The following is a 24,606-nucleotide window of genomic DNA, read 5'->3' as shown; positions in this document are numbered from 1 at the left end:
TAGGTGTTATGGTTAAGATGGTTAATATAATAGCAGTCTACGCAAGGTGGAAGAGGAATGGTTAAAATGGAGCACCAATGTGGTAATACATCAGAACGAAAGAAAAAATCCTAGCATAATACGCCGCGACCGGTCGCACTGGTTTTTAAGAGAGAAAAAAACCGGAAAACAAAAGTGGAAAGAAAAAACCAAAAACAGAGAACAAAAGCTTAAACAATTACCATTGTTTTTCATCGTTTTCACGATCGGCGTCGTGTCCATTGCGTGAACTATAATCGAGAAAGAAAGAAAGAATAAAGAAGCACACCAAAATATCGTGGCGATCGTCTTTTTTTTGTTGTTGTTGTTGTTGTTGCTGATGTCACATGTTTTTTTTTGTCGCTAATAATCACCACCCACCACCCAAGGAGGGCGGGGTGGTGTCAATGGAAAATATTGTAAGATGATGTATGATGAATGTGAAGATGATGGTGATGATGATGGGAACACACGAACAAAGAAACATTCAGTTAACAGAGGAAAAACACAGGCACAAACATTGAACACATAAATTTAGCGAAACAAAAACAAAAATCAAACAGAAAGCAAACAGCGACGCTACACAGGAAAATGGCAAACAAGCATGCAATGTATGAGACACTTTGAGTGAGAATGGAACACGCAGAGAAAAAAAAATCAGAGAAGACTACTCGAATTTATAATAAGTCATAATTTTGTAGCATCAAATCTTCCGGAATTGCCACTTACTATAGGTTACTACAAGTCCTGCTTGGACGGGGGGAAGGCCGAAAATTTGGGGCGAGCGACGGATTTTGTTCATAGAATATAGGAAGATAGAGAAGAGAAAAACGGCAGGTTTTCATCATTTCCTAAGGTAGACTTTCTAGTATTGTTCAAAACTTCACGCCACATGTTTTATGTGTGTATGTCTGTTGCATATGATCGGGAATAATGTGTCTCTGAAGTGGAGAGGGGGCCAGATGACGAAGGGAGGAGATCCACAAACTACTATTCCTAGAGCATTGCACAAAATGTATATGTCGATGCGAACGGGGTGGTTTACGAGGGGTAGTTGGGAGCGAGCTCAGAGAGATGGGAGATGAATAGTGTGTAATTCTGTACATCAGGCGTGTGCAGAGAGCTCTCGACGCAAAAGGCGTCGAATCAAAATTACCTTCGTTGCTGGCATAATCCAATGGCAGCGGCAGGTGGTTGTTGGTTTTCTTGTCGATGTCATCGTGGCTCTTGGAGCGCAGGAAAAGGACGGTGACGACGATCACTAAAATGAAAGAAATGCGGTTAGTTCAGTTTCAACAACGAGTTCATTCTGTTGCCTTACCTAATACTAGGACGAAGACAATCGCTACTGTTGAACCAGCAACAATTCGCATTTGGAAGGAATCATCGTACACTGTAAGACGGAATATGATTATTAAAGTTCAGCTACTCTCAACGCATGCCAATACCAACCTGGACTGACGCTCTGATGCGTCTGGGCGTAGACAATATTACTAAACGTGCCCCAGCCGTTGAGCGTCTTGCATCGCACCTGGAAACCGTACTCGGTGTTCTCCAGCAGGTCCCCAATGTGGATCTTGGACTCCTTGGTGCTCAGCACCGATTTGTTCATCGCATCGACCTCCGACTTGGGAAACCATCGGACCTCGTAGTACTCGATCGGCGAGTCGCTATGCATCGGTTTGTCCCAAACCAGGTCGACCTCCTTGTTGGTGATGGAGATTACTCTGTCGACGAGAATCATGCATGATGTTAATGTTATTTCAAAGTAATGGAACTGATATCTAGTGACACTGCGCATGTTCAAATTCGAACATATTTTTTACTTTGTCAAACATCTGTCAACTGATTGTTTAGGTTTGGTTTCGAAACCTTTTTTTTTTTTTTTTTTGAACAAAGAGTGTATAAGTGTATAACGGATTGATAACTTGTTTAATTTTAAGCGCAAGATAGCAGCATGAAACATAAACCGAATATGACATCAAAACGAATGAAAGTGTTTTCATATCGAATACACACTTTGTCAAAAAAAAAACGTTTTGAAACCAAACCGAAACAATCAGTTGACAGATGTTTGACAAAGTAAAAACTATGTTCGAATTCGAACATCGTCAGTTAAAATGAAATTAGTAAAGTAAACTTTTATTCATACGAACTCAAGTAAATACTAGGATAGTTTACTTTACTTGGAAACGGGCAGAATAAGTAAATACTTTTTTTTATTCACGGCCTAATATCTTAGCAATCAGGGGTGCCAACTTTGGAATTCGTTCTACCTAGCCTAACGGTAGCTGAAGAATAATGTCTCAAAGTTTTGAGTCATTCGGTATCCAAAACCAGCCGATTTTGACTCGAATATTACAATCCAGAAAATTGTATTCTCTCACACGATAATGCGCTGATTCACAAGCCACGGCGGGTCATCCGTGAATATTTGGCTCTATATCGCGCCCATGTTCTTAATCATCCGCCGTATACTCCCGATTTAGTACCCAAAGATAGAGACAAAATAAAAATAAATTGACGACATTAGGGCCGATCGAATGGCTTCGGCTGAAGTGTTGAACACAATTTCTCAAAATAAGTAAAAGCCTTGTACGCTTTGGACGACCATAACAATAAACAAATATTGGACTAACTTATTTCAAAGTTCAGTTTCGGCACCAGACCCGAAACTTCCAAATCAAACAACTCTGACAATCAGAATTGCTATAATCTAAATTTTGGTAATATTCGTTAACTTCGTGTGATGCAATCTATGACTCGTGACTTTCAAAAACTTCAATGACTTCGGTTCAGTAGACGTGGGACCGAAATTTATCAATGTAAGAAAGAACACTTTCCTTTTAGATTTCTCTCGATCTATAATTTTACCGGAAGCTCGCATCACCCTAGAATTCTAAACCCAATACAGGTCGAACTCGATTATATACATTATTTTTACAATTTTATGGAGTTAAAAACATTTTTTTTTAAATATTTCCAATATGACTTATTAAGCGAAAATGAAATATTTCAACGTTAAAGTGGAAGTTAATTGGCTATTATGAGTACAGAGAAGTAAAAATCGTGATTCACCAGGAATCGTTTAAAATGACATTGCAGCGAAATTAAAGAAAATAGAAGTTGCGTGTAAAAATGTAGAGCGGTTATAGAGCTTTAATTTGGTTGATAGAAACATTCATGCTTATCATGTACTTTTTGGATAAAATTGAAAATAACACCTTCAAAATCACTAACTTTTGAATTTTTTACTTTCAAAATGTTACTTAAATACACTAATTTGGAATTTTCACAACTTTCTCCTGTACTAGCTGACCCGGCAAACTTCGTCCCGCCCAAAATTTGTTTTTTGTTAACAAACATTCAAACATTCACGTTTTCTTACTAAGCGCAAGTTCATGTGTCCAATCGCATAACTGTTCATTGATTGATCTTCTAGTCGACCCCGTTGAATTTACCTTTTACTATAAAATTCCTAGTACTTCTACCAAAACTCATCATTCTAATATCACATTATTTTCAGACACAATTGTCGTTCAAGATTTTTCAACCACGTGCAAATAACATGTTTCTCCGTTACATGGAATAAATGTTTGATACAGAAAACATGATAGAATAAAGACAGACCCCTCCCCTCTTCTCCCTTTAGAGAGGTTTCGTGCCCCCTTAAATTTTCACATGCCAAATTTGGCTCCATTTGCTTGATTAGTTTTCGAGTTATGCAGAAATTTGTTTTTCATTTGTATGACAGCCCACCCTAAGAGAGGGGATGGAGTGTCGAACCACCTTAGAAACATTTATTGCATCCTAAAACCTCCACATGCCAACTTTGGTTTCGTTTGCTTGATTAGTTTTCGAGTTATGCAGAAATTTGTCTTTCATTTGTATGGCAGCTTCCCCTTAGAGATGAGGGTGGAGTGGAGTGACAGCCCACCCTAAGAGAGGGGGAGTGAAAACATTTATTGCGCCCTTAAACTTCCATATACCTAATTTGGTTTCGTTTGCTTGATTAATGCTCGAGTAATGCAGAAATTTGTGTTTCATTTGCATGGTTTCGAAATTTTTTTTTAATTTTTTATTTAAATTTGGATTTGGATTTGCTGTCGGATTTGTATTCGTATTTGAATTTGAAATTTTTATTTGAACGTTAGATTTAGATTTAGATTTAGATTTAGATTTAGATTTAGATTTAGATTTAGATTTAGATTTAGATTTAGATTTAGATTTAGATTTAGATTTAGATTTAGATTTAGATTTAGATTTAGATTTAGATTTAGATTTAGATTTAGATTTAGATTTAGATTTAGATTTAGATTTAGATTTAGATTTAGATTTAGATTTAGATTTAGATTTAGATTTAGATTTAGATTTAGATTTAGATTTAGATTTAGATTTAGATTTAGATTTAGATTTAGATTTAGATTTAGATTTAGATTTAGATTTAGATTTAGATTTAGATTTAGATTTAGATTTAGATTTAGATTTAGATTTAGATTTAGATTTAGATTTAGATTTAGATTTAGATTTAGATTTAGATTTAGATTTAGATTTAGATTTAGATTTAGATTTAGATTTAGATTTAGATTTAGATTTAGATTTAGATTTAGATTTAGATTTAGATTTAGATTTAGATTTAGATTTAGATTTAGATTTAGATTTAGATTTAGATTTAGATTTAGATTTAGATTTAGATTTAGATTTAGATTTAGATTTAGATTTAGATTTAGATTTAGATTTAGATTTAGATTTAGATTTAGATTTAGATTTAGATTTAGATTTAGATTTAGATTTAGATTTAGATTTAGATTTAGATTTAGATTTAGATTTAGATTTAGATTTAGATTTAGATTTAGATTTAGATTTAGATTTAGATTTAGATTTAGATTTAGATTTAGATTTAGATTTAGATTTAGATTTAGATTTAGATTTAGATTTAGATTTAGATTTAGATTTAGATTTAGATTTAGATTTAGATTTAGATTTAGATTTAGATTTAGATTTAGATTTAGATTTAGATTTAGATTTAGATTTAGATTTAGATTTAGATTTAGATTTAGATTTAGATTTAGATTTAGATTTAGATTTAGATTTAGATTTAGATTTAGATTTAGATTTAGATTTAGATTTAGATTTAGATTTAGATTTAGATTTAGATTTAGATTTAGATTTAGATTTAGATTTAGATTTAGATTTAGATTTAGATTTAGATTTAGATTTAGATCGTAAACGTTAGTCCGTAAATATCAGTGCGGCGATTTTTAAAATCAATCTACCACTGCTTTACCCTGATTTCACTCATGATTTCATTTCAGATTACAATTGTTTTTTTTTTATTATGTCAACAAAAACCTAATCACTGAATGCACTTTATCGCAGTGGCAGAATCTGCTATTGCAGCGCACGTTAATTAATTAATCAATCACAGTAAAAAATAAAAAGAGATATGAACCTTACTTTCCAACTTGTTGATGCGTTTTGAGCGTAGGATTTGTTTATATCAATATGGCCAATCTAGCCTCGCCTAATTTCGCTGTAAATGTATGCTACCTTTTGGATAGCTCTCGTATACATTCAAGATTCGAAATCAGATTCAGATCCGGATTCAAATTCGGATTAAAATCGGATTGAAATTTCATATTCGGGTCCGAATTAGATTAAGATTTGACTTCAGACTTAGGTTTTGATTGAAATTCGAATTCAGATACGCACATTATGCACTTTAAACATGGAATCGGATTAGGGATCAGATTCGAAATCAGTTTCGAGCCATAGTCTGAATCCAAATCAGGCGCATCTTCCAATTTAGTTTGGATTCGTAATAGAAATTCGGGATTAAAACCTCAGATTTGAATTTCATTTATGTAGTTTTTTTTACATTTAGACTCAGACTTTTAAAGATTCATATTAGGCTGTCAAAAAAGTCCTGCGGTATTTCCGCGAGGTGTCGTTGTAAGCGCGTAGTTCTAGTTGTATTCATTGTATCGAGTCATACTATAGCTTGTTGGAAAGGTATTTTTGCGCTATAATATAGTCCTTGACAGTGTTTTGTTCGGTTAAGTTGTTCGTTAGTTATAGTGTCGCAAATATGGAGCAAAATAAAGAGAAAATCCGACATATTTTACAGTACTACTATGACAAAGGCAAAAATGCATCTCAAGCTACCAATAAAATTTGTACAGTTTATGGACCCGATACAGTTTCTATTTCCATCGCACAACGATGGTTTCAACGTTTTCGTTTTGGTGTAGAGGTCGTCGAAGATGCACCACGCTCCGGAAGGCCTGTCGTCGAAAATTGCGACAAAATCGCTGAATTAGCCGAGAAAGACCGGCATAGTAGCAGCCGTAGCATCGGCCAAGAGCTGGGGATAAGTCATCAAACCGTTATTAACCATTCGAAGAAGCTTAGATTCACAAAGAAGCTCGATGTATGGGTGCCACACACGTTGACGCAAAAAAACATCTTTGACCGTATCGACGCATGTGAATCGCTGCTGAATCGCAACAAAATCGACCCGTTTCTGAAGCGGATGGTGACTGGCGATGAAAACTGGGTCACTTACGACAACGTGAAGCGCAAACGGTCGTGGTCGAAGCCCGCTGAAGCGGCTCAGATGGTGGCCAAGCCCTCATTAACGGCCAGGAAGGTTCTGCTGTGTGTTTGGTGGGATTTTCAAGGAATAATCTATTATGAGCTGCTTCCCTATGGCCAAACGCTCAATTCGGACCTGTACTGCCAACAACTGGACCGCTTGAAGGTAGCACTCATGAAGAAGAGGCCATCTTTGATAAACAGAGGCCGCATTGTCTTCCATCAGGACAACGCCAGGCCACACACTTCTTTGGTGACGCGCCAGAAGCTCCGGGAGCTCGGATGGGAGGTTCTTTTGCATCCGCCGTATAGTCCGGACCTTGCACCAAGTGACTACACCACCTGTTTTTGTCCATGGCGAACGAGCAAGGTAGTCAGAAGTTAGCCACAAAAGAGGCCTGTGAAAATTGGCTATCCGAGTTTTTTGCCAATAAGGAAGCGAGCTTCCATAACAGGGGTATTATGCAGTTGGCATCTCGTAGGGAACAAGTCATCGAACAAAACGGCGCATATTTGACTTAAAACAGATGATTGTAACTAATTTTATGAACAAATGAAAATTCAAAAAAAAATACCGCAGGACTTTTTTGACAGCCTAATATAAAAGCTCTTCGTTTTGGATTCGGGTAACATTGATTTGGAATCAAATTCAAAATTAAATAACAATACAGATTCAAACTCAGACTCGGATTAGGTTAGCACTTAGATTTCAATCGGATTAAAATTTTAGGTTCCAGATTTGTCTTCAGATTAGAATTTAGATTTGGATTCATCGCATCGAGACTCAAATTCGGATTATAGTGAATACAATTTAGATTCTAGTTCAGAATTCTGAGTCGAGTTTTTATTCATATTAAGACTAGGATTAGATTTGACTCGAATTTCAATCCGAATTCAGATTAGTTTTAGATTCTAAATCAGAACCTAATCTAAATTTGACCTCAGATTCGTGCTCAGACTCGAATTTCGAATCAGGATCGGATTCAGTTTCAATTATCCACTTTATAATTTCCTAAATCCGTTTCTTTGAATAATGTTAACGAATCTGAACTTGAACTAAGACAACGTTCCCAATTGGGCGACGCGGCGACGAACTTCAACTGCTGCAAACTTCTGGACTTCAGACATTACATCACTGACTTTTCTTGTCCCCATCTCTCACCTTCCATCTGGAAGCGGAGTCGATTTGATTGACGTTACATCTCTCATTAAAACCAAGAGTGCATTCATCGAAGCCCCTTCCGCATCCGCTGCAATCAACTTGAAGAGACAGAGAGAGTACATATACCTATCCATTCAACTTTAGATATTTTGTAAAAACAACCTCACCCTTAGAAAATATAAAAAATAAAGCGCCCTTGGTCTCGAGACTTTTTTTTACCTTCAGTTTGTAGATCTGTTTAGTCAGAACATTTCCAAATCTAATACTCGAAAACTTCAAGACGCAATCCTGAAGCCAAGATTCGTTCAGTTAAAAACTTCAATCTTAACAAAAATAAAACAAATCGAAACACTCACTTCACATTGAACACCGTGCTGAGTATGGCCGACTCGGTGGTAAAGGTAATCTCCGCGAACTCCGTCTTAATATCGTCCAAATCGAACGACGAGCGGCCCCCTTGCTGACTAGGTGGTTCCGTCACGTGGTGATAGTGGTTATTGAAGCCACCCACTCCACTGGTACTGCTGCTATTATCAAATCCAGCTCCGTTGGCCCCCGCAGTCGTTAGCTCCACACTCAGCAGATAGGACATCCCGTGCTGGGAGTGAATCTGGACCGTGTACGTCGTCACCGGTTCCAGATTGGTGAGCGTCAGCTTCGTGTCGTTGAATGTCTCCGTCGAGGGATTGAACACGACGTTCGAGGTGCACGCAGCGCACTTTATTCGGAACACAATATCGCTCCGATACTTGCTGTCCAGCTGCTCATCGGCGGCTCGCTGTGGCGCATTCCAGGACAGGATGGCACTGGTTTGGTCGATGAACAGAAGCGTGAGATTAGTGGGAGGACCCGGAGGTTTGTAGCAGGGCATATGTTTGCCATCCCGAGGGTGCCGATAGTGACCACTTAGACACGGACAGAATGGTGAGCCAATTTTGTTGGTTTTCGAGTTCAGTGGGCAGATGGTACAGGATTCGACCTCCGCCGAGCGGAATTTACCCACCGGGCAGACGTTACACGTCTGCTTCTCGTGATCGGGCTCGTACCCGACCTTGCAGCGGCATCCGCCACTCAGGATCGTCCATTTGCCGTCACCCTTGCACAGGTAGGTGGGTGTTTCGTAGGCTTCGGCGTTCTCCACGCAGACTCCCGTCTGCTGCTCGATGATCGTAATCTCCCGACCCGTCGGAGTTTCGTTGAAGTGGGCAAAGTTCACCGTCACAGCCGGACACGTGATGTAATACACCTTCACGGCCAGAACGCTGATGCACGCACCCTGATCCCGGAAGGCAAAGTACACACCCTTCTTCGTGACCGCTATACTCTTCACCTCCACGTTGATATCCACGTCGGCGTTCTGATTGAATCGACCCTCGCCGGCGGCGATCCTCCCGATCAGCTTGTAGCTCTCCGGCTGCCAGGGAGGTGGCTCCCGCGTCGCCGCATCGAACTCATAGAACAGCAAACTGAACGTTTCCTTGCACGAGAGCGCATTGCCCGGAAACAGCGAGCAGTCGCGGATCGTGAAGTGGATTTCGATGTACAGCCGGTTCGCGGGGCCCCGATCGATGAACGGGGACCACAGCCAGTTGTTGACGTTGTTGTAGGCCACATCGCACACCACGTAGCTGCGCCAGTTGATGCCCTTCACGAAGTTCGTGAACGATTCCTCCACCCACTGGAAACAAAAGGAAAAGAAAATTGGAAAAAAAGGTGAGAATTAGTTGTTGAATTCAGATCAGAGATTGGTGTTGGCGGCGTTGGCTCACACACGAATTGTGCGCGCAAATATACATGATGAAGATTTATGGCATTAATATTCATTTTTTACACTCGAACAAATCTGAATGAACGGGATCACCCGCGCGTCGCGCGCTGGATAAAAGCCATATTTAGGAGAGTGGGGTGTGGAGAAGCAAGCAAAAACAAAAAAAAAATTAGCTCACAATTGTGTTGACGCGAAACTAACGCGTTTCCGGCGGTGTGTATTGTATTTTTAAGCTTAAGCGCCTCGCTTTTATTTTTGTTTTCTCCGCCTGCATTATGTTTTTTTTTATTTCCATTGGCGGTATCCCATTATTATTTTTTCTGGCCGCTGCTGGGAGAGGAAAAAAATACACCCCGCGCCTAGCGATGTCCGGTAGTCGTTCGATTAACCCATTAACGACCAAGCTGTAAAAAATATTTTTCTAACAAAAACCGTTGGTGTAATTTCGATTATTGGCGTTACAGAAATTCCAATCTTCAAGAATTATCTTTTTTCCGTTTTCCATTTTCCTAAAAATTACGAAAAACTCGCCAAACAAAAACATTGATCAAAACCTACTTTTTTGTTCATGTAGAACAGGGGTTCTCAAACTGTTTTGGGCAATAGACCCCTTCTCCAGAATTAAGTTTTACCTTAGACCCCCATAGCCAAATTTCTTTGAAAATCCTATCCTCAGTTTTTTTTCTTGCTAGATAATTATCAATTGAAAAACATTGCAGTTGGTTCAATGAATAAACTTGACATTATTTTCTTACGGTGGCGATCTAGCGTAGTGGTAACATCCGCACCACTCACGCAAATGGTCACGAGTTCAATTCACACTCCCGACATTCTTCCAAAAAAAAGGAAGTAATATGACAAACCAGCCAAAAGTGTTCAAAGTCACTATAATACAGAAAACAAACCATTTTCTCATCATATTCAGCAAAATGAATAGAGATAAAATTTAGTAAATATCAAATGTAATAAATAATTATTAATACAAATTACTCACAAACTATAAAAACATTCAAATCGCAAACCAATATATCCACAACTTATTGAACCAACTACAACTTATTTGTTTCGAGCTGCGTTGAATGACATTCCGGAGGGAAGCGCAGAGAATAAACTTCAATATATTTTAACAACATACGAGCGTTTAAAAGAAAGTTGTTCCAGAAAGGTATGCGTACAGGCCAAAGTTAAAGGAGTTTGCCCTTGGATGACTTACGATCTTTGGAAGTTAATCAAGATCAAAGAGAACATACTTAAAAATCATAAGCGACGACCCTCAGATGAACGAACAAAAGATATGCTAAAACATATTTCTAAAAAGCTGCAGGAGGTGAAGGATCAGACAAAGGAGGACTACAGGGTGGGCCATTTAAAGTGGAAGGATTTGTTTTTGCAATAGCAAAGTAAAGAAGTGGAATTTTTAAATTTTTTTTTGGAAATTCATTTATTTTGGTCCAAGGAGATTTGTTCTAACTACTTTTTGATTATGATATCTCGTAAATGACCGCCTCTGTCCTTGACCGCAAAATGTGCCCTTTTTTCGGTATTTTCCATCACTTTGCCCAATGTTTCGGCCGATATGGCAGCAATTTCTTGTCGGATATTGTCTTTCAGCGCAGCCAGGGTCCTTGGTTTACCAGTGTATACCTTGGATTTTAAATATCCCCATAAAAAAAAGTCAGGAGGCGTCAAATCAGGTGATCTCGGTGGCCAGTCATAATCGCCGTTTTTCGATATTAATCTTCCGGGGAACATTTCGCGCAATAATTTGGTCGTGGCAGCCGCTGTATGGCATGTAGCGCCGTCCTGTTGGAACCAGTAATTGTCCAATTCATTTTCACGAACAAATGGCAATAAAAAATCGGTTATCATTGTCCGATAACGCTCCCCATTCACGGTTACCGTTGCTCCATTTTCGTTTTCAAAGAAGTACGGGCCGATGACTTTATCGGCATAAATGCCACACCACACAGTAACTTTTTGGTCGTAAAGAGGTTGCGTTTCGATGAATTGAGGGTTTTCAGTAGCATAAAACCGACAATTTTGTTTATTCACTCCTCCATTCAAGTTGAAATGCGCCTCATCAGACATTATGATCTTTTGCCAAAAGCCACAATTGAGAAGTTATTTTGAATGTACAGCTGAACAATTTCAGCGCATTGTTTAGGTGTGTATTGTTTCATGGTTAAAATTGTACTGAAATGACGCTTCCAACGCGGTATGACACTTGTTAATCTGACATCTCTATCAAAAGTTATGGGGTTGCCAGATGCTTCCACTTTAAATGGCCCACCCTGTATTATAACAAATTATTTTCAAATACGAACCAGAAGAATATGTGGAAGAACATTAACAGTGTCATCGGACGGAGTCAAGTTGGAGATAGTACCATTAAGCTGATTCTGGACGGGCAGGAGACTAGCCATGGACCAACGATTGCTGACACATTCAACAATTACTTCAGTTCTATTGGACCCCAGCTCGCCTCTTCCATAAATAGTAGTCGTAGAATCGGCAGATTCGGTACGATGCAGCCGTTGTCAAATTCAGTTTTTCTACAACCTACGTCAGAGCAAGAAGTAATCCTAAATTTAATGATTACTTCTTGCTCTGATTAATGACCTAAAAAATGGGAAAAGCTGTGGTTTTGATGGAATCTCCTCAGAATTTGTCAAAAAACACCATTCTTTCTTTGCTTGCTTGCTGCGGGACATCTTCAACGAGGGAATCTCAACTGGTCGATTTCCTGGCTGTTTGAAAATTGCACGAGTTATTCCGGTTCATAAATCGGGGAGCAGATCTGATGTCAACAACTATCGCCCAATATCAGTCTTGTCAGTTTTGAGCAAAATTTTTGAACAGTTACTTGCGACCAGACTCATCCAGTTTCTCAAACAACATGACGTACTATATAGCCGCCAATACGGATTCAGAAGCGGCGCAAGTACCTGGACAGCAGCTTGTGAATTAGTCAATGAGATATATGATGCGATGGATACAAGGAAAATTGAAGGTGTGTTGTTCCTGGATTTGAAAAAAGCCTTCAACACAATCGATCATGAAATTATTTTACTTAAAATGGAAATTTTCGGAGTGAGAGGAGTAGCAAACGATCTAATAAGGAGCTATCTGACAGGCCGAACGCAATTCGTTTATGTTAACGGTGCGATGAGTTCCGTTCGTCACACTACGGTAGGAGTGCCACAAGGTAGTAACTTGGGGCCCTTATTTTTTTTGTTATACATCAACGATCTGGCCAAACTAAGTCTTCATGGAAATCCACATACATCTCTCTCATACCAAGACCCGAACCCCGACCAGGTTATTCGCCATATGGCAGAGGACATGGCTACGCTGCAACAGTTTTTCAATGAAAACTTACTGTCACTCAATCTTGCAAAAACCAAATATATGCTCTTCCATTCATCTCGTCTTCAAGTGGATCGCCATGCTGGGCTCGTAGTCAACGGTACGACGTTAGAGCAAGTAGATAATTTCAAGTATCTTGGTTTGATATTTGACTCCCGGCTACTTTGGAATGAGCATATCAATTCGCTTCAACGTGATTTAAGTGTAATTTGTGGAATCTTGTGGAAAGTGTCTAAATTCCTGCCGACCAAACCATTGATTGATATGTACTATGCGTTTGTACAATCTAAGCTACAGTATCTGGTGTCAATTTGGGGAGCTGCTAGCAAAACAAAACTGCAAACCCTACAGCCAACGCAGAACCGATGTTTGAAAGCTGTCTACAAAAGGCCTTCGTTGTATTCGACCGTCGGGCTGTATAAAGAAGCTGCACCTGCGGTTCTTCCGATATTAGCACTCCGTGATCTTCAGTCTCTAGTACAAATGCACAACATGCTCACTAACTCTGCTGCTTTACACAACCAATCTCTGCAAAGAACTTCCCATCGATATCGGTTGAGGAACCAAGCCATCTTAACAATTAGACGTCCAAATACCGAAGCCACAAAAAAATCTTTCACCTACCATGGAAAACGCCTGTATAATTCACTTCCAATAGAGTTGAAAAGTGAACGAAATATGCAATTATTCAATCTGAAAATCAAATCTTCCTTGCGAAACAGACTCGAAAACAACCTTTGATAAAATAGAACGAGAAATGTTGAATCCTCGATCTAGCGCAGTAAAGTGAACAAACACCTTCTTCAAAGAGAGTATTCTCACTGAGGGTGGAATCGAAAACCGTATCCCGATAACCCATTGATTAATGAATTATTAAAATGAATTGTAATTATAATATTATGTCATAGTAAAAAAAAAAAAATTGCTATTTGTGCGACAGAACTCAAAAAAAAAATCTCCGCATTCGTTGGTTTCCAAATGGTTCCTTCTGTTTCGCGTTGTTTGTAACCATAATGAAGCCTTTTTCGACAAAGTATGGTGATGGAAAAACGAGAAAATATTTTTCAGCAATGTCTCACATCGCAGGATACTGTTTTTTCAATGTTTCGTTATAACTAGAACATATGACAACCTTGGTTGTACTCCTGCCTCATATGTGCTGATGGGAATCAACTTTTTTGCATTATAACCTTGGCTCATTCCATGGATGCGATATAGTACTTATTTATTATCCATTGAAGAATTTGAAAATGTTGAAGATTTGAAAACTTTTAGTACAATCCTTGGGTAATGCGTCCAAGTGAGTGACATTTGATAATATAGCATGGTCTTGAAGCTTTTGTGATAATTTTAACAAATACGGAAACTGAGAATATTCTCTTCTGCTTGAATTTTGTTTTTAAGAAGGGCCGACATTATTGATATTGTTTCAATCAAGTTGAAATCGTCACCCTGCAACTGAAACACAAAATCAAAAAAGGTGATCATAAGGATTTTTTTAAAGATTTCGTCGTTTTTATTCTATAGCTGAGCAAATATCAAGTGTTCAAAGAATTGCTTCGAAGATTTTTAATAGCACTCATAACATATAGTAAAGGCTGATGCGATCTAGGGCTCAGATTTTTTGCTACTAAACGCTGTCTGTGAACCACGCAATGAATGGCCAGTACCTCACGCAGTTATAACTTTAAGTGAGCTGTAAAACCACGATGACGACCAACCATTGATGGTGCACCATCAGTCTCAATGTTCTTCCATGGATTAACTTTTTCGGTAAAAAAACGATCGATTTTTCTCTGGTATCAGTCTTCATATATGTAGCAAAGATAATTTCTTGGCACATATTTTCATCTTTAATATATCGAACATACCCTAACAATAGAGCTTCATTGCTGGGTAATGTAGACTCGTCAAGCTGGAGAGAAAATCTTTTGGTCTATAATAAATTGGATAACATTTTTCCCTTTTCGCGACCCATTTCAAGTTTCCTGAAATAATTGAAACATTTTTTTTTATTACGTCATGCACATAGATGACCAAGTATTTTGTAAATTCTTTTCCAATCACTTTATTCTAATTCACTTCATTTAGCTATGTAAATACCTTGTTATCTCTTGAATTAAATTAGAAGTTGAGTACATTATCATTCAAGCTCCAGCGTATTTCAGAACGCATATGAACTTGCAACCTAACGGCAGGCTTGTTATACAGTAAAATATTAGGAGCATGTTTGGACATGAATTTGATGATGACTTCCTTCGTGTTAAATCACGTATATGTTTAAAATACAGCGAAATGTTGAACATGCCTGAAGGACTCATACGGTCAAATACATTATCTTGCACGAACCTGTTCACGTTTTTTTACTTGCGGAATTTTTCATCTTGTACTTTTTGTACTTTTTTATTTTCATCTTGTGCACGCTCATCGTCTTGTTGAGTTTTCAAAATGTACTGCAATATTAGTTTTTTCTAAGATATTAGTCATGCTAAGGGTTGCCACATATACAGAATATTCTGTATCTATATTCGGCGAATTTCAGATACAGAATTTGTATATACAGAATTACAGATTTTCTGCAAAGATACAGCATTTCAAGATTTTTTTTTTCAAATTCAAATTCGAACGTTATATTAATTACAGTTTTTTTTTCTCTGTCTACCTTCTTACTAATAAACTTTGTTTTTTTATCGTTGAGTAATGAAGATATGTAACTTTGAATTATAAAAATGTTGAACCATATGAAATGTCACCTCACTTCTCCATTCCTGCTAAGGATGTTTGGCTTCCACAATGATGAACTCTATTTTGATTGCAAAGAACTGTGTAACGGCTCAAGGAGAAACGTCAAACAACGTTGCCACATTGAAATCTGTATTTCCGAGCAAAAAAGTCTTTCTTATCTGTAGCGAAAATAGAAAATCTGTATTGGAATCTGTTTAACGGATTTTGCATCTGATAAGACTTTTGCATTAGATTTAAGTACAAAGGAATAATAGCACACTTGTAGTAAAGTGTATATATTCTGCTTATCCATATTTCGAAGCTCGTGATCACTGGTATAGCTTCCCATTTTTTTTTTATTGAGACTATTTTTCTATTTTCATCTCTATCTATCTAATTTGATCAAAAATGTGAAATATCTTAGATTGAGAGTTTTAGATACATAGAAAATTATGCCATGGATTTGGCCACGATGTCGTTTGACAACTGTACTGAGGCACTTCCCCCTCGGATTTTAACAAATAATTTCGATTTGATAATTGCGTTGATAGTTTCTGTAGCGAGACAGTTCCAAACTTTTGTTTCGCTCGCATTATTTGCGAATAAATACAATTACTATCACTACTATATTTGACACGTTTGACTATAGCAAAAATAGTTCATTTCAGTACTGTTCGAATTGTCTGATTGTTAATTGTTGCGTAAACTGATCAAATATTTGAAAATTAGTTCATTTTGTTAAAAAGTATGTATAAAATCTGCATGGATATCCAATAATGTAATCTGTATATACAGATTCTTGGTCAAAAAACATACCGAAAATCTGTATTATTTCAGAAAAATTTGTATATGTGGCGAAACTGGCATCAAGGATGAAATTGACGGAAAATTTAAGAAAAGCAAAGTTCAACAAAACCAAAAATTGAATGAAATTAATAGTAAGTGGTAGCTAATAAATGGAAACTAACATTAAATGCCAAAAACTTACCATATGGTTGCTTTCCAAAGCCATGAAAATTTATCAAATTTGCTGTTCGTGTTTCGAACGCTCGGCCTCAATTAATGGGTTAATTGAATACTTTCTACAAAAAAATCGATTATTAATCGAACGACTATTGCGCCACAGATAATCGAAGCGAAGGAATAATTTACGTCGATTAATCGAACCATCAGTGAAAATCATAGAGAAACACCGGTACGACCCAATGAGGTACATATAGAGGTGGAGCAGTAGGCGAAGTGTATCTGTATTGGTAAGCAAAATATCGTGTCGTAATTATTGGGTTCAATATGGAATGTATATGGAAGAAACAAAACAATGTTGAAAGTATTCACGGTTGCATGAAAATTTGAGCCAAAATTCTCATGAAATCATTCAACTGGTTGTTTTTAACAGATGACAATTATATCGTGGCTTATTTCGATTATTCATGTGGTAGAAAGGTCCAGAGAGCAGTCGTATGCTTAGTTCTCGAAAGCAGTAACATTTTCGATGAAATTTTGATTAATTGGCGACTATTATCTCACAAAAAACACACCGACACTGAGAGCCTTCGAAACATCAACTTCATAACGGTAAAATAATTAAACTTCGTTTGTTTCTATGAACGTGGGGGAGTGAAAATAGTACATGGAAATATCACTTTTATCCGTCTTCTTCGATGTGATTTCACAAATATTCACTCCACGCTATCACATTAGCCTCATATTCAGCGGGAGCTCTTCAAAAATGTACGTTAAAAACGCCAAGAATTACTTCCTGGAAATAGCATTTTTACATGGATGCGGTGGGCAATCAAAGATAAACACAACGACTGACGTCACTATTTGTGAAATAGTTAATGCAGCGCATGCTATGTCGCTCAAAACTCGACCATCTTCATTACCTTTTTTCCAGGACATTGGGTACGACCACTGTAGTTTTAATTTTTTTTTGAAGGTGGTTTGATTATATTGAATTTACCATGTTTTACCATGCATTTACCACCGCAAGATGGCGCCATATATATTTGTTTCACAACCCCATCAATATGGGTATCAAACGATATGACTATGAGAATACAGTTATTTATGAAAAATGCAAATATAAGATGGCGGCCACTACAAAATGGCGGGTTACCTATTTTCTCAAAACTCCATCGATATGGGTATCAAACGAAAAGGTTTGACTAGTAGAACACATTTATTTATGAAAAATGCCCAAAAATGTATCAAAAGAAAGTTCTCCACTAGTAGAACATAGCAGATAATGAAATATCCAATTTCAAGATGGCCGCAGTCCCCAAACAACTAATAACTTTTTGAATGGTTTTATTCAGCTTGACCTGTTTCTATGTCTGTTTGAATGTGTTGGGTTGACCCACATTAAATTGACCCCGTTCCTGTTGAATGATTGATCTGAAATTTGGAACATACATTTAATTCTACTGTCATTATAAAACTGCGTATTCCGCCGCCGCAAAAAACATGGCTGAATGGCTTGATTTGGAGAATACACTACACTATGAACAACATAAATTCGAAAAAATCGCCGCCACAAAATGGTCGACTATGTATTTTTTGCAATCCCCTCATTATTGGTATCAAATGAAATGATTTGACTAATTGAATACAGTACAGGTCGGGCTCGATAATATACAGACTCGATTATATGTGATTCGATTATATACAGTTTTGGACTCGATTAAATTCAGTAATGATTTTTTTTTATGTTTCAAATATGGCTTATTTCATGAAGAAATGTAACCTTTCAACGTTAAGGTGAAGTTTAAGTGGCTATTACGTGTACGGTGGGGTAAAAATCGTGATTTTTAAAGATTCAGCTTGAATTTTCACCAGAAATTGTTTATATCGATATTGCAGCCAAATTAAGAAAGAAAGTTGGGCGTCAAAGAACAAATTATGGAGCGGTTAAAGAACTTCATTTTAATTGATAGAAACAATCTAGTTTAATATTAATTTTTAGGATAAAATTAATAATAACACATTAAAAATTATTAACTTTTAAATGTTTCACCTATGTTATTAAAATTCACTAATCATCATAATCGTCTTCCGTAGCGTACTTTTTAATGTAGAGCCAGTTTGAAGCAACAGAATCCGAAACAAAAAAAAGTTCTGTAACTCTGTTATTGTTGAAATTCGAACATATGCGTAGGAGGATTTTTTTTCATCAAATATGATCGTCTATCACCTCCTGAGGGAATCTGGATAAATTAATTTTTTTCATGTGAGAAAGGTGTTTTCTGGCTCAAAAATCAAATTCCTCTTTCATTTTCAAAAAACGAAAGATACATGCAGAAAAAAAAAACAAATAAAGAAAAATAATTGTTTTGACTCGATTATCCGGAGGATTTGATTATCCGGAGTGAAAAAAAATCAATACTCCGGATAAGCGAGTCCGACCTGTATATGTTGTTGTACAGCTTTTTCTTGAAGTTCCTTTGATCACGCATGTCTTGACCTAGATGTGGCCACTTTCTATAGCATTCCAATAACTGAGCACCGTTGGAAAATAAGCCACAGCATGAAAAATGTAATTTCAAATTAAACCATTTTTAGTGATAGAAACGTCACTATATTAGTCTTAATGATTATTTCTCTCAGTGTGGCGATAATTCGATTGTTTTAAGGCGATTGATCGTGTCGAATTTATTCAATTAGTTGATGAACGGTAAGTTTCAAAAATCGGACATCACTAGCCGCGCCCACCCAATTCAAGTCGGCGCGTTGTGTTCCACATCTTCGAATCTGGACTTTTCATGGATACCGGCAGCACCAACAGCAGTAATTTGCGCCTATTTTCGCACGGCAGTTAATTTGCACAAAAACATTTAGTCGGGGAACATTTTGGGGAACCTCCACCTACCCCACCCCCCCCCCAACACAAGCGAAGAACAAAACACGCTGAATTATTCATGGAGGAACAGGAAAATTTTCTTCCCGAAGGCGCCCAGCGTTCTGAGTTCTGAGCTAACGTCGTTTATTATGAAGACGAGCGCTGCACGAATTGAAAATTATTCAGCCGTGATTGTTGAATATTTTTGAGCTATGAGATTTACACCGACATGCATATTAATTCCGGCTTGGCGGACCAAAGAGCCAAACGAAGAAGATCCGCATCAAGATCCGATCGACAACTGGCACACTCCCCTGGGCCAGCAAAACCATTCAATTCAATATTGTGCAACATTGTTGAAGCCAGTCCCAAACACAATCGACTCCCCCCCCCCTGCCTCTCTGGACTCCATCATGTTTCCTCTCGCCGACATCATCACGCCGCAGCATCTCTTCGCGAGTTCGCGAAGACTCGAAGACCGCAAACCGGTTCCGGAATTTGTTCTACTCCCAAAAAATAAACGACAAGACAACAGTCACGGGGAGCAGCGCACAATTTCTTTTTTTTTCCAGGTGTAAAAAATTAAGAGTATATAATCGGTAATTTTCCAACCTTAATCCGAGAGAGAGGGCTGATCGTCATCGCCAACGACGACGCGGCCGGCTTATCTGGTGGGTCATCATCATCATCGTCGGTGAATTGGAACGGGAAATAATTGAGTGTAGTGTAGTTCTTTTTTTTGCGGCGTCGTCTTCTTCTCGCTCGACGGAGATTTTCGTCCACCGGGGTATTCGCCACGGCATACCGTGAATGAACGCATTGAACGCTGTCCCCGTTACTGAGGAGGGAGTCTTTTTTGTTGTGCATTTGGTACCGAGGTACGTTCAAGATACGGTAATACGGTGGACAGAAAGGTGTGAAATCGACTGTCGTGCATTTTGGGCTTCCTGAGTTTTAGCAGAGTTGATGGAGCTTCACTAGATGGTGATGATTGGACCCCAATTCTACGATTTGTCGATTGATACCTGAGATAATTTACATGAAAATTTATCCAAGATGCAGATGGTACCATACAAAACTGCTTCCTGTGACTTAAATTTTCAATTAATGACATTCAGGATTGAAAACCGCGAAGTGGATTAGCGAAGTGCTGTAAAAAATATCCCTCTGTCTGTCTCTGTCTATACGAGGGTCACGAGACTTGGGCAAGAAAGGGCAAAATCTTTCACAAATCGAAAGGCCGAATTTTGCACCATTTTCGGAGCGTTTCGGTTGTTAACTGCCCAATGAGTAGTTTAAAGTTGTCAAATCATACGTAGGAATAATAATTGGAATAGGAATAGAAATAGGAATGAGAATATGACAAAATGAAAAATATGGAAAAATATGGAAAAAAATGAAAAAAATTAAAAGTTGAAAAAATGGAAAATAGTAAATTATTAAAACGGAGAATCGATGAAAAATTAAAAAAAATGTGATCGAAAAATTTATAAAAACAAAAATTTATAAAAACAAAAATTTGAAAAATCGAAAAACCAAAAAAAACAAAAAAAGAAAGTCGAGAGATTTAGAAATTACTAATCCGAATAATTGAAACATTAAAAAAACAGAAAAATAAAAAAAAAATATTCAAAAATTTAAAAATTTAAAAATTCTAAAACTCAAAAATTCAAAAATTCAAGAATACTAAAATTCTAAAATTCTAAAATTCTAAAATTCTAAAATTCTAAAATTCTAAAATTCTAAAATTCTAAAATTCTAAAATTCTAAAATTCTAAAATTCTAAAATTCTAAAATTCTAAAATTCTAAAATTCTAAAATTCTAAAATTCTAAAATTCTAAAATTCTAAAATTCTAAAATTCAAAAACTCAAAAACTCAAAAACTCAAAAATTCAGAAATTCAGAAATTCAAAAATTAAAAAATTAAAAAATTCAAAAATTCAAAAATTCAAAAATTCAAAAATTCAAAAATTCAAAAATTCAAAAATTCAAAAATTCAAAAATTCAAAAATTCAAAAATTCAAAAATTCAAAAATTCAAAAATTCAAAAATTCAAAAATTCAAAAATTCAAAAATTCAAAAATTCAAAAATTCAAAAATTCAAAAATTCAAAAATTCAAAAATTCAAAAATTCAAAAATTCAAAAATTCAAAAATTCAAAAATTCAAAAATTCAAAAATTCAAAAATTCAAAAATTCAAAAATTCAAAAATTCAAAAATTCAAAAATTCAAAAATTCAAAAATTCAAAAATTCAAAAATTCAAAAATTCAAAAATTCAAAAATTCAAAAATTCAAAAATTCAAAAATTCAAAAATTCAAAAATTCAAAAATTCAAAAATTCAAAAATTCAAAAATTCAAAAATTCAAAAATTCAAAAATTCAAAAAATCAAAAATTCAAAAATTCAAAAATTCAAAAATTCAAAAATTCAAAAATTCAAAAATTCAAAAATTCAAAAATTCAAAAATTCAAAAATTCAAAAATTCAAAAATTCAAAAATTCAAAAATTCAAAAATTCAAAAATTCAAAAATTCAAAAATTCAAAAATTCAAAAATTCAAAAATTCAAAAATTCAAAAATTCAAAAATTCAAAAATTCCAAAATTCCAAAATTCAAAAATTCAAAAATTCAAAAATTCAAAAATTCAAAAAATCAAAAATTCTAAAATTCTAAAATTCTAAAATTCTAAAATTCTAAAATTCTAAAATTCTAAAATTCTAAAATTCTAAAATTCTAAAATTCTAAAATTCTAAAATTCTAAAATTCTAAAATTCTAAAATTCTCAAATTCTAAAATTCTAAAATTCTAAAATTCTAAAATTCAAAAATTCTAAAATTCTAAAATTCTAAAATTCTAAAATTCTAAAATTCTAAAATTCTAAAATTCTAAAATTCTAAAATTCTAAAATTCTAAAATTCTAAAATTCTAAAATTCAAAAATTCAAAAATTCGAGAATGGACAATCCAAAATATAAATATCAAAACACTTTTCAAAAATTCAAAAATTCAAAAATTCGTAAATTCAAAAATTCAAAAATTCAAAAATTCAAAAATTCAAAAATTCAAAAATTCAAAAATTCAAAAATTCAAAAATTCAAAAATTCAAAAATTCAAAAATTCAAAAATTCAAAAATTCAAAAATTCAAAAATTCAAAAATTCAAAAATTCAAAAATTCAAAAATTCAAAAATTCAAAAATTCAAAAATTCAAAAATTCAAAAATTCAAAAATTCAAAAATTCAAAAATTCAAAAATTCAAAAATTCAAAAATTCAAAAATTCAAAAATTCAAAAATTCAAAAATTCAAAAATTCAAAAATTCAAAAATTCAAAAATTCAAAAATTCAAAAAATCAAAAATTCAAAAATTCAAAAATTCAAAAATTCAAAAATTCAAAAATTCAAAAATTCAAAAATTCAAAAATTCTAAAATTCTAAAATTCTAAAATTCTAAAATTCTAAAATTCTAAAATTCTAAAATTCTAAAATTCTAAAATTCTAAAATTCTAAAATTCTAAAATTCTAAAATTCTAAAATTCTAAAATTCTAAAATTCTAAAATTCTAAAATTCTAAAATTCTAAAATTCTAAAATTCTAAAATTCTAAAATTCTAAAATTCTAAAATTCTAAAATTCTAAAATTCTAAAATTCTAAAATTCTAAAATTCTAAAATTCAAAAATTCGAGAATGGACAATCCAAAATATAAATATCAAAACACTTTTTTTCCAAAATTTTAAAATTCTAAAAACTTCAAAATCAATTACCAAATCGCAAAATTGAAAATCAAAAACACGAAAGATTAAAAATTGGAAAATTTAAAAAAATTAAAAATTGTAAAATTGCGAAATTGTAAAATTCAAACACATCATTGTGGCGAATTTTGCATTTGGACTTGCACCTACATCCATATAAAGTCCAACTGGTACAAAAATTAGAGCGTGGTGACCATGGAATGCGTCGGGCATACGTCGATTGTGTGAACGAACAACAGCAGCAAAATGCTGAATTTTCGCATCAAATTTTCTTCAGCGATGAGGCACATTTCGAGCTCGGTGGCTATGCGAACACCCATAATTTCCGTATATGAGGCTCAGAAAATCCACACGTGATTGTTTAGAGGCCATTGCATCCGCCAAAAGTCACTGTTTGGTGCGCATTATGGTCTGGTGGAGTCATCGGGCCGTATTTCTTTGAAAATGAGGACGGCGAGACGGTAACTGTGAATGGTGAGCGCTATGAACGCATGTTAACTGTTTTTTTTTGCCACAAATTGAAGATATGGATACGGATGACATGTGTTTTCAGCAGGACGGCGCCACGTGCCACACAACACGACCAAATATGGCGATATTGCGAACGAAATTTGAGGGACGCATAATTTCGCGTTTTGGTGATGCCAATTGGCCGTCCAGATCATGCGATTTGAACCCGCTAGACTTTTTTTGTGGGATTATGCGAAAGACCGTGTCTATGCCAACTCTCCGCAAACTCTTGAACATTTGAAAGACAACATTCGTGAAGTTATGACCGAGATACCGCCCCATATGTGCCGAAAAGTCATCGAAAATTACCTGTTCCGGATCAAGGTGTGCGAGGAAGCCCTAGGTGGACATTTGAATGATGTTGTATTTCACACATAATGGCATAAACCAAACTTTAATTTGAAATAAATGTGTCATCGAAATTCGAATTTTAACAATTTTTTTTTTTTCAATTTACTTTCGGAATTTAAAGTTGGAAAACCCTGCACCATACAAACATTTACTGCACCCTAAAACCTCCAGATGCCTAATTTGGTTGCATTTGCTTGATTAATTATCGAGTAATGTAGAAATTTGTGTTTCATTTGTATGATTTTTGCATAACATGATTTCTATTAGCAACACGTTTCGACATGCAACTCAAAGCACAAAACAGCCACGCGTAACCGAAAAGGCAAAGTGTCCCATCGCAAAGCAGGGAAACAAAAGGAAATTTAACGGTGAATGTCGTGGGTTTGAGTTATTATCTTGGGGGAAACTTTTTTTATGCGGTCCCTATGTACCGCACAAAAAAAGTTTTTTTTCATAATGTGTACCGAACACGATTTTTTAAAGCTGCTGGTGAAGTTTTGCACGATTTTTTTTATGCGACTTTTT

The 24,606-nt window shown here is 35.6% G+C and overlaps 1 protein-coding gene across 10 annotated transcripts in view; it reads right to left on the bottom strand.

Annotated features, from left to right (window-relative positions):
• LOC129763258 (ephrin type-B receptor 1) overlaps nucleotides 1–24,606 on the bottom strand; it is a 209,124-nt gene that overhangs the window by 20,536 nt on the left and 163,982 nt on the right. For 3 of the 10 annotated variants that reach the window (XM_055762146.1, XM_055762147.1, XM_055762151.1), the window contains exons 4-9: nucleotides 8,131–9,452; nucleotides 1,471–1,745; nucleotides 1,340–1,411; nucleotides 1,175–1,279; nucleotides 748–765; nucleotides 222–269 (exon numbers count right to left, since the gene is read on the bottom strand). In XM_055762146.1, coding sequence (XP_055618121.1) covers nucleotides 222–269; nucleotides 748–765; nucleotides 1,175–1,279; nucleotides 1,340–1,411; nucleotides 1,471–1,745; nucleotides 8,131–9,452 — 1,840 coding nt within the window. The remainder of the gene's footprint in view (nucleotides 1–221; nucleotides 270–747; nucleotides 766–1,174; nucleotides 1,280–1,339; nucleotides 1,412–1,470; nucleotides 1,746–8,130; nucleotides 9,453–24,606) is intronic. The other 7 variants (XM_055762149.1, XM_055762150.1, XM_055762152.1 and 4 more) reach the window with 3 other exon arrangements.

This window comes from Toxorhynchites rutilus, chromosome 1 (genome assembly GCF_029784135.1).
Source record: "Toxorhynchites rutilus septentrionalis strain SRP chromosome 1, ASM2978413v1, whole genome shotgun sequence".
Classification (NCBI taxonomy): domain Eukaryota; kingdom Metazoa; phylum Arthropoda; class Insecta; order Diptera; family Culicidae; genus Toxorhynchites; species Toxorhynchites rutilus.
The sequence above is the reverse complement of the archived record's forward strand: the minus strand, read 5'-3'. Positions and strand labels throughout refer to the sequence as shown.